Here is a 10,326-nt window from a genome sequence, read left to right as displayed (position 1 = left end):
GGAACCTGGAGTCCCAACCACTGCACCAGCAGAGAAGTCTCTCACCTCTCTAATGTTACTGGGACTTTTCCTGCCTGCCCCTCCAGGCAGCGCCCAGTGGCTCTTCTTTTTCCTTTTCTTTTTTTCTCTTTTTAACTATTCCACTATTAATAAAGAAATCACCAACAATATATCCAAGAATCATTTAAAAATATCATTAACTTATGAAGTCCACAATGATTTATAATGTACTTACATGTATATTGCTTCAGCAGATTCTTAAAACTTAGTAGCATAATTATATTTTTCACATTTTCAAATGTGGAAATTCAAGTTTTTAAAGGCCTACCTAGCCCCAATTAAAGATTCAGCAATACCACAATATATATATCTAACAAAAATGTTGATGGAATGGATGAGATCCTCTGATGATTCTTTCTAATTTGCATTTTTAACTGAAGTATAATTGCTTTACAATATTGTATTAGTTTCAGGTATACAGCACAGTGCTTCAGTTATATATGTATATGTATACACACACACACACACACACACACACACACACACACATTCTCTTTCAGATTTTTTTCCCTTATAGGTTAATACAAACCCTGAGTATAGTTCTCTGTGCTATTGAGTAGGTCCTTGTTAATATATAGTAATATTAGTGGCTCTTCTACGAAAGTACTTTTTGATTCAGCAGGGCTGCTCCCGAAACACAAACAAAACTTTGTTGAAACTATGCAAGTACAGAAATGACACCCAAGATGTCCTATCCAATCACATTAACTATATTCAATTCTCAGCTTCTTTCCAAGGTGTGTGTGCATTTCTATTTTATAGATATATACACATACAAAAATACATATATGGCATATATATAGGGCTGCTGTGTGTACATACAGTATGTACATAATCTTATGTTCTGGCCATAAGAATTCCATGTTTCTGCAATCTTAGCACTGGCTCTAGGCCCATGGGCTTCAGTAGTTGCAGCAGCTGGTCTCAGTAGTTGTGGCACAGGGGCTTTAGTTGCTACGTGCCATGTGGGATCTTCCTGGACCAGGGATCAAACCCATATTGCACTGAATTGGCAGGTGGATTCCTAACCACTGCGTCACCAGGGAAGTCCCCTACTTGTTCATTTTTGTTTTGTTGCCTTTGATTTTGCTGTCAGATCCAAGAGATGCCACCGCACTGAGAAGCCGACGCATTGCAACAAAGAGTAGCCCCCCTCGCAGCAACTAGAGAAAGCCCTATCTCAGCAACAAAGACCCAACGCAGCACCCCCCCCCCCCCAAAAAAGAACAAGTGGGACTACATCATGCTAAAAAGCTTCTGCACAGCAAAGGAAACCATCAACAATATGAAAAGGCAATATGTGGAATGGGAGAGAATATTTGCAAATCATATATCTGATAAGGGGTTGATATCCAAAACATATAAAGAACTCATACAACTTAATAGCCAAAAAATTACCTGACTAAAAAATGGACAGAGGATCTGAATAGGTTACAAATTTATGTTGAGATGGAAATTTTTCATAATATAAATCCTGATAAACGGTATACAAACTATTGGTTAATTGACTGAGTATGCTGTCAAGGCACACTGAGCTTCCATGGTGTGCCTGAAACAGCAAATAAATGCTACAGGTGGAGGCATGGGGACTGGACACCTTGCCCCTGTCTTTTTCTTGCTAAGTCCAGCAAAAGATTTAGAAACCAGGATTTTCCCACCCTGGTTGCCGAGACATGGGACTTATTCCTTGTTTAACTGCAGAAGACCACTCCAAGTCAGGAAATCTGATTTTTAGTCCTAGCTCGGCTGGACAGTTGCAGGTAAAATTCAAGACCATCATTTCCCTTGCAGTGCTGATTTCCCAAGGCAGACGACAGGAACAATTAATACCCATCCAACTGACTTCATCAGCCTGTGAGAAGCAGGAGTAAGCTGACATACTTGAAAGTATTGGCGAAAGACGAGACAGAGCATAATGAAATAGTACATATGCACAGGCTGGGTCTGAACCAAGTTCTGCAGGGACCTGCGTGACCAGGGGCAAGTCACGTAAATCTGAACTGGCTTTACTTGTTAAATGTCCCCCCTTCATGTCGCCAAACTAGTAGGAAGTGTTGGGGCTGCAGCCGGGGGTCTTTCCGCAGCGCGCCCAGGTGCGCACGACGCCGCTGAGTGTCCTTACCGTCCGTGTCTAAACTCCAGCTCAGGGCTTCTCTGGCCCAACTCTCTTATTTACAAATGAAAAAAGCTCACGGATCGAATGACTTCTCCAAGATCACACAAGAGCCTTGGGGGTCTGTGAGGAATCTAGCGTGGCCTGCGTTGGAACAGCAGCCAGCAATGGCGGCCCCGTCTCGTGGCCACCTTCTCGGAGAAAAGCCGAGGCGCGTCACCTAGCGGCGGGTTCAGGCAACGCAAAAGAAGAGTCTTGAAAAAGATTCCGGGTGCTGCGGCATCCAGGAGCCAATACGTTCTCGATTCGCTCCGTTAACTCCTTTTTTCCATTGGGCCTTTCTAACTGTCAATCAATCATTTGCCGAGTTTTTACTGGCTTAGCTCCAATCATTCTACTCAATTTACTAATCACATGCTTCCTTCCAAGAGCCTATTTACCTGGTTAAAGCTCCTCCTAAGTCTGACGAATTTAGCCAGTTCTCCTATTCCATTGGCTGGACCCGGCCCCTCCTCTCGTACATCCTGCTCGGGGCGGAAGTGGGGGAGCCCCTATTCCCATTGGCTTAGATTTGCAAGCGGCCGTGATCTCGCGAGTCTATCAAGACAACTTCCGCTCTCAGGAAGTACAGTTCCGGAAGGGGTGGGCTTTGTGAAGATGGCGGCGCCGGTGAGTACCTTGTGTTTGCTTCCTCGGCTTGCTATTGTGGATGTTTCCTTTCTTCTTAGTGCCTCGAGGCAAATTATTGGCGCGAAGGAAGGGTGGTGATGAAAATAGCGCCAGGGAGGCATTCTCCCTGCCACAGCTGGGCAAAAGCAGTAATCGGGAGACGGGGCTGGAGTTACCGCTCATTTCCAGTAACCCGAGAGGCTGGCCGGCTATGAGGCGAGACTGCATGTGTACCGGAGTGGGATGGCAGGAAGTCTGGGGTGTTTGAAGGAGAGAGGGGGGCTTTTCTACCCCACACTTGTTATCCTGAGGAAAGAATGGCTTTTCTTCACTCTCCGTTCCATAGGAGGTGCTGGAGTCAGATCTGCCAGATGTCGTGGCACTTTTGAAAAACCTCCAGGAGCAAGTGAGTAATGGCACCCCTTTGGAATAGATTAGTCACGAATCGGCTTTGACTTTGCCGCACTTTTAAACTTTGGTAATGCGAGGGCATATATTTGAATGACCAGATGCCATAAGAACAAAATGACTTAATGAAAACCTTTTTAGGCTACAATTCAGAGTAATTGACTCTGCATCCAAAGGAATACAGGAAACTCCAGAAAGGAAGCATCTGAATCAATTTTTTTATTCTTGTACGTAAGAAAACCGATACTGAGGAAGGTGATATGATTTGCCCTTTAGGCGCCCAGCTAATATATATTTATATAGTTCTAGGCATTGCAAGTTCAACCTGTACAAAACTACAATGCCCGCATCGCCACTGTCCCAGTCCCTGTCCCCTCCCCTTGGTCCGGTAAGATGGTCTCTTTAGCTTTAAGAAGTATCAGAAACCATCTCTCCTGTACTTTGCCAGAACTGAAAAGATAGTGGTGTACTTTAGGCAGTGTTTCAGATAATTTTTATGTGGCATTGTTTAGCTTTTGCTCTTCACAGCTCACAGAGATGACTTGATGTATTCTCATCAGTGGTTTTATTTGGATTAATTTCAGGTGATGGCTGTCACTGCACAAGTGCAAGCTCTGACCAAAAAAGTTAAAGCTAAAGCCTATCCTACAGAGAAGGTAGGACATAATTGCGGAGTAAGCATCCCTTGACTTGATATTTTCAACATTTCTTTCCATCATAGATGCATTGAGTGTCTTGTATGCCCTCACTGCTGGAGCTTTGAAGATGAATAAGATCCTGTTTCTGTGCTGAAGTCTAGTAGAGAGGGCAGATGAAAGCAATAGGTAGAAGCAGTAGCGGTCGTGATGACTAGCTGTTCAAGCTGAGGAGCGAGATTAAACAATTACCAAGGAGCAAAGGGAGTTAAGGGAGGTGTCTCAGAGAGGCAACAGGATTGTGAGGAATAAATGGGAGTCAGAGGGATAGAAAGAAACAGCATGTGCAAAGGCACAGAGACCTAAAAGCATGGTAATATTCTGGGAAAGAAGGTAAGTCATGTAGTGTGCTTGGGTGTACATTTTGTGTGTGTGTTGGGGGCGGAAAAGTAGTCACTTTGTGTGAAGAGCCTTGTAGACCAACTGTATTTCTTTTAATCTAAAATGCTGTTAATTGGGGACGTATCACTGATTTTGTATACTAAGAAAAAATGCTGCTTGTTAATCTATGACACGATGTTAACATACCATTGATTTAAAGTTATATTCTGACTTCAGAGATGTTAAAATATGAAAATGATGTGTATCTTAAAATTTAATATTGTAGTTTTCAAATTAAGGTCTTGTGGAACCTTCTCAGAGATTATTGGGTGTGGGGCAGTATAGAAGGAGGTGCCTGGGGACTTTCTGGCAGTCCAGTGGTTAAGACTTTGCCTTCCAATGCAGGGGGTGCAGGTTTGATCCCTGGTCGGGGAGCTAAGATCCCACGTGCCACTCGGCCAAAAAATCAAAACAGAAACAATATTGTAGCAAATTCAATAAAGGCTTTAAAAATGGATCACATCAGGGACTTCCCTGGTTAAGAATCCGCCTGCCAGTGCAGGGGACATGAGTTCAATCCCTGCCTCAGGAAGATCCCACGTGCCATGGAACAGCTAAGCCCGTATGCCGCAACTACTGAAGCCTGTGCGCCTAGAGCCTGTGCTCCACAGCAAGAGAAGCCATTGCAGTGAGAAGCCCGAGCACCACAGTGAAGAGTAGCCGCACTCAGCACAACTAGAGAAAGCCTGCTTGCAGCAAAGAAGACCTAACACAGCCAAAAATAAATAAGTAGATTTATTTAAAAAAAAAAAGGATCACATCAAGAAAAAATCTTTATTTAAAAAAAAGGAAGAAGGAGGAGGGCTCTGGGTCTCTCATACCTGCTTGAGCTGGAAAACTTGGGTGTTACATGTTTTATGTATTGAGTTTTGTCCTAAGAGATTATTTAAGCAAAACATTCCACAGGTCAACAGAAATATGAAAATCATTATAGTAGGTTAATAAAAATCATTGAAGGATCTGTAAGCATGAGATTTACAGCAAATCTGTGTTTTAGGAAGTTAGGTATACAAATTTTTAATATATCTTCTTTTTGCCTTTTCTTTCTCATCATTCATTTTTGTTCTTTTCTCTCTCATTTTTTAATCTTTGCTTTTTATTCTTTGTCTTTCTCTCATACGCTTTTAGTCCATTTGGAACTTGACAATGCCCAAGCATGTCAGGAAAGCCTATTTCTCAAATTCTTGGCTGTCTTTACTCTGGTGTCATGCTTTGATCCATTTTAATGCTTTTTTGAGATGAGCTGCTCATGTGTATCTTAGCTCACTATATATTTATTCATTGAACAGATATTTATTAACTTTCAGGATCAAAGACTTCTAGTAGGTGTTTTATAGGCTACAAAGTGCATTCACACCTTATTTGAGCCTCATAATTACTTTTGGGGGCAGGAAGGAACTACTGTACATATTATAGATGAGAAGACAGATCATAATTTAGCCAATACTTGACTACTAAATGCCTAATTCAAAAGTTGGACTCGACTTGTCTGTCTTTAAATCCTTTGTTCATCCTTGTCTGTCATGCTACAGTTGATCTCAAGAGCATAGTCTGTTGGTTTATAGATATCCAGGGCTTGAGTGTTAGAGTCAGACTGAGTTTGAATCCCAGCCCTACTCCTATTACTATGTAATCTTAGGCAGAGTATTTATAATCTGTCTGAAATACGTATTCCGAGGGCTGTGGACTTCTTCATTTTCGTTTTATGCAGTCACAGACTTTTTAAAAAATAACTATAGCTTAAGTCTGCTTATACGTGTTACTTTTTTTTAAGAGAATACACCTGTAACTTATGACATTCTGCCTGTAAGTATAATACACTTTTAATTTTAGAAAGTTTAGAAGATACATAAAATCACAGAGAAAAGAGTTAAAAATCAGTGTAATCACCATTCTGAGATAACCACTGGGATACATTTTTTTATTTCGTTTATTATAACAGTAATATATGCTTGATGGGAAACCACTTTTACGGTGGAAGCACTCCATTTCTTGCTTTTCCTTATCTTGATCCCCAGGGGTAGCAGTTGTTAATTGTGTTATCTTCAGACATTTTTCTGTGTATGTAGAATGTGTGTATCATACTTCTCCCCCTGGCCCCCTTAATTGGAACCAAATTGTTCACACTTTCTATATAGTGTAGAAAGTGTGTTGACATAGAATTAAGTCCATGTCAGTATGTATAGGTCATTGTTTTTACTTGTATCATATAGTTCCATTTTATGGGGATAAGATCAGTGATGGTTTTGGTTACATTAATTTAAAATTCAGCACTGTAGGGAGACATTTTTGATTGTCACACCTGGGGAATGGCATCAGTGGGTGGAGGCCGGGGATGCTGTTGAATGTCCTTCAGTGCCCAGACAGCTCCACAGCAAAGAATCCTCTGTCCGCAAATGTCAGTGGCTCTGAGTTTGAGAAGCCTTACTGTAGTCATTTTGGGGGATACTTTGTTGATTTTCCTGCTCTTATTGTCTTACAGTAATTCTGTGAGCTTTGCTTCTGTCATGTTAGTGTAATTTTCTTTGTGGCCATTTGAGGTACAGTCACTTCCTTGAGACTACTTCAGATACCTTATGTGCATTGCATGGAGAAAACTCGAACTTGGAAAAAATTATCCTGTTTTCCCTAGATTTTCCTCCTTATTCTCTGTTTAAAACTGAATTTTGCATCTCTTACTGTTTGATTCAACTCAGGGTCTCAGCCTTTTGGAAGTGAAAGATCAGCTGTTGCTCATGTACCTTATGGATTTGAGCCATCTCATCCTGGACAAAGCCTCAGGAGGGTCTCTTCAGGGACATCCTGCAGTTTTGAGACTGGTGGAGATTCGCACGGTATGAGGCATTTGGCGTCTTAGAGCTCTACATTTCTATATCCTGAACTCCAGAACTATGACACAATAGCTCTCATTTAAGTGGGTGTTCTCATGTTTAAGGGAGGAAACCAAATGAGAAAAAATCACTTTTGTTTTCATTTGCTCTACTTTGTGCATATTTTAGGTGCTTTATCTGGCTACTTAATGTAGGGACTTTTGGTGTGTGCTTAATTTTGAGAAGGACATGTAATCCTATTTAACCACATTATAGGTTTTGGAAAAGCTTCGTCCTTTGGACCAAAAACTGAAGTATCAAATTGACAAACTGGTCAAGACTGCAGTGACAGGCAGCCTCAGTAAGTGGAGGAAAGCTGTAAGGTTATATGGGGACCATGTAAAGTTCCAACTCTTGTAAAGTCTCTTGGATCTTCTCTTTTAGGTGAGAATGACCCACTCCGTTTTAAGCCTCATCCCAGCAATATGATGAGCAAGGTAAGAGGTTGCAGTATCCTGATTTTCCCGAGGAATCTAAGCCTGAGTGAGTCTTGTGGTGCTCCTGGATCTGCTGGGATTCTCTTATTACTGTTGATTCCCAGCTTGTGCCTTAGAGCGTTGAATGTGATTCCCCTTTCTCCCTCTTGTTTGTATTCCCACCTTCCCAGAGTCCTGCAGCTTTGAATTTTCTTATCGCTTGTTGCCTTAGAGTGTTGAATGTGAGATTCCCCTTTCTCCCTCTTGTTTGTATTCCCACCTTCCCAGGGTCCTGCAGCTTTGGATTTTCTTACCGCTTGTTGGACTAATGCTTCCTAAGTTTGTGGACATTATGTTCCTTTTGTAGTTGAGCTCTGAGGATGAGGCGGAAGATGAAGCAGAGGAAGGCCAGTCTGGGGCTTCAGGGAAGAAATCAGGAACAGGGACAGCTAAGAAATACGTTCCACCACGCTTGGTTCCAGTGCATTATGGTATGAACTGTGGCTGCTGCTTCCTCAGCATGAATTGTGTTTCTCTTCTCTGTTCTCGGATAACTCTTGCTGATTTTTATCACATAGATGAAACAGAAGCTGAGCGGGAGAAGAAGCGCCTAGAACGAGCCAAGAGACGGGCGTTGAGCAGCTCTGTCATCCGTGAACTAAAGGAGCAGTACTCAGATGCGCCAGAGGAAATCCGTGACGCGCGGCATCCTCATGTCACCCGCCAGAGCCAGGAGGATCAACACAGGTCCGAGTCCTTGCAGTTAGAAGTTGTTTCCTGTGTTGTAGAGACCTGTCCTTTTGCTTTGAATGACTATGATTAAGTCTAATTCCAAGGGAACCCATGTTATCTAGAAAGTGCGTTGCAACACTTGATGTGACAGTTTCTAAGAGGGGTTTGAAGTACAGAAAGTACTGGGGGGAAAATGTCTTTTTTTCCCCAGCTGTTCAGGCTGAGCAAATATTACGTAGAGGAGAATATATGCTTTTCCACCTAGTAGGGCTTTGAAGTTCTGTGTTTCACCATTGCTGCTCTTTATCTTGTGCAGAAGGCAAGAAAGTCAACTTTTTATAATGGCATGGAGAGTGCTAGATAAGTTCAGGAGAGAAAAATAGAAAAGCAAGTATAAGTTGAATACAGACTCATCAACTTTGCCCAGGTGTTCATCTCTACAGTTGATAGGTTTGAATGAGAAGGTCCACATAGAGGATCCTGTTTATGGAGGTGGAATATAAAGGATTTTCTGATATGATAGTTTAAGTATTCCTGTGGACGGGCTGGGAGTTCATCTCTGGGGAGGAGGGACGTTCTAGGCAAAAACGTTTCATTGAGTATTGAGCTTTGAGTGTTAAGCATACAGTATCACCTCATTAAATACTAAAGTGACTTGAGATTTCTTGAGAACTGTCTGAACAAGGGGTGAGCACACACCTGGCCCCAGGTTCTTGACTGCAACTTTCTGCCTGTATGGACTGAGCGTGCTGGAAATGGTATCTGTGTTTCTCTGGCAGGGTTAACTATGAGGAGAGCATGATGGTACGTTTAAGTGTCAGTAAGCGGGAGAAAGGACGGCGGAAACGAGCAAATGTCATGAGCTCACAGCTTCACTCCCTCACGCACTTCAGTGACATCAGTGCTTTGACAGGAGGAACCCCTCATCTTGACGAGGTGAGGCGGTGATACAGTGATGAGAGGCGACCTTCATGCTCTCAGCTAAATGTATGTGGATTTATTACCATGAGGAACTTGGGAAGGGATGCTAACTGCCATTCCTTCCCTTCTTTATGTGTCTCCAGGATCAGAATCCTACTAAGAGGCGGAAGAAGATACCTAAGAAAGGTCGGAAGAAAAAAGGTTAGTGACTGGTCAGGACTTGGCAAGTGCAGGGTAGGATTTACGAATTGAGGTGCCAACTCTGGATTTGCCATCCTGGGTCTTACCAGCCTTTATAGTATCTCTTCTATACTGGGTGTTAATCTCTTCAGAGGTGGGCATTTATTTTTTTCTTTCCCAAGATGAAAATCAGCATCATTCACAAAAGAGATTTCTGGATTCTGTCTCTGAAGGCCCCACAGCTGCTGTTCAGGCTTCTTTAAACTATAAAAATGTCACTTGAAGGAACAGTTATCCCATTTCAGTTTCCTTCCTGCTTCTAGTCTTTTGTCCTGGGAGGATATATACTTCTGAGGGAACCCACTCCTGTTGAGCCCTTTTCTCTAGATGTCCTTTTTTTCTATCCCTTCGGCTTTTCCCAACTGTCCTTTGCCTCATTCTTGGTTTCCCTTCCTTTCAGGTTTTCGGAGGCGGCGGTGATTATGGGTGTACATATTTTTTTTTTTTTTGTCATCCTGGGATACTTCTAATTTTACTGTATGTGGGTTTTTTCCTTGGAATTCTTGAATGACTTGCTCTGGACATGTGGAAAGATCTTTATTAATAAAAATGATTTTGCATACGAATTGAAGCCCCTTTTGCACATGTATTATATGACTGGAATCACTGGGTATGGGGTATTTTTGGTGAGAAGGCAATGGAAAAGAGGTGAGATTTGGGGAGGAATAAGAAAGTTTGGGTTTATATGGTTTTCTTTGATAATGCATTTCCCCAGTAACTAGAAATTGGTTATTCAGTCCAAAAATATATAGAGATTAGAGTATTATAATCCACTCTTTCAACCCTACATTGCCCCAAGTTCTTGTATGATTTGTTATAAT

General features: G+C 42.1%; 1 protein-coding gene across 1 annotated transcript; it reads left to right on the top strand.

Annotated features, from left to right (window-relative positions):
• The first annotated feature begins 2,567 nt into the window (after nt 1-2,567).
• NGDN (neuroguidin) lies at nt 2,568-10,071 on the top strand. Its single transcript, XM_057721312.1, has 11 exons — nt 2,568-2,842; nt 3,189-3,248; nt 3,835-3,906; nt 7,023-7,160; nt 7,413-7,497; nt 7,581-7,633; nt 7,980-8,103; nt 8,191-8,359; nt 9,124-9,280; nt 9,409-9,466; nt 9,906-10,071. Exons 1-11 carry the CDS (start codon nt 2,588-2,590, stop codon nt 9,923-9,925), a joined length of 1,191 nt encoding a protein of 396 aa, XP_057577295.1. The 5' UTR covers nt 2,568-2,587; the 3' UTR covers nt 9,926-10,071.
• Nucleotides 10,072-10,326: the final 255 nt, after the last annotated feature.

The sequence above is a fragment of the Hippopotamus amphibius genome, chromosome 2 (assembly GCF_030028045.1).
Source record: "Hippopotamus amphibius kiboko isolate mHipAmp2 chromosome 2, mHipAmp2.hap2, whole genome shotgun sequence".
Classification (NCBI taxonomy): Eukaryota; Metazoa; Chordata; class Mammalia; order Artiodactyla; family Hippopotamidae; genus Hippopotamus; species Hippopotamus amphibius.
This window is presented reverse-complemented; position numbering and strand designations above follow the sequence as displayed.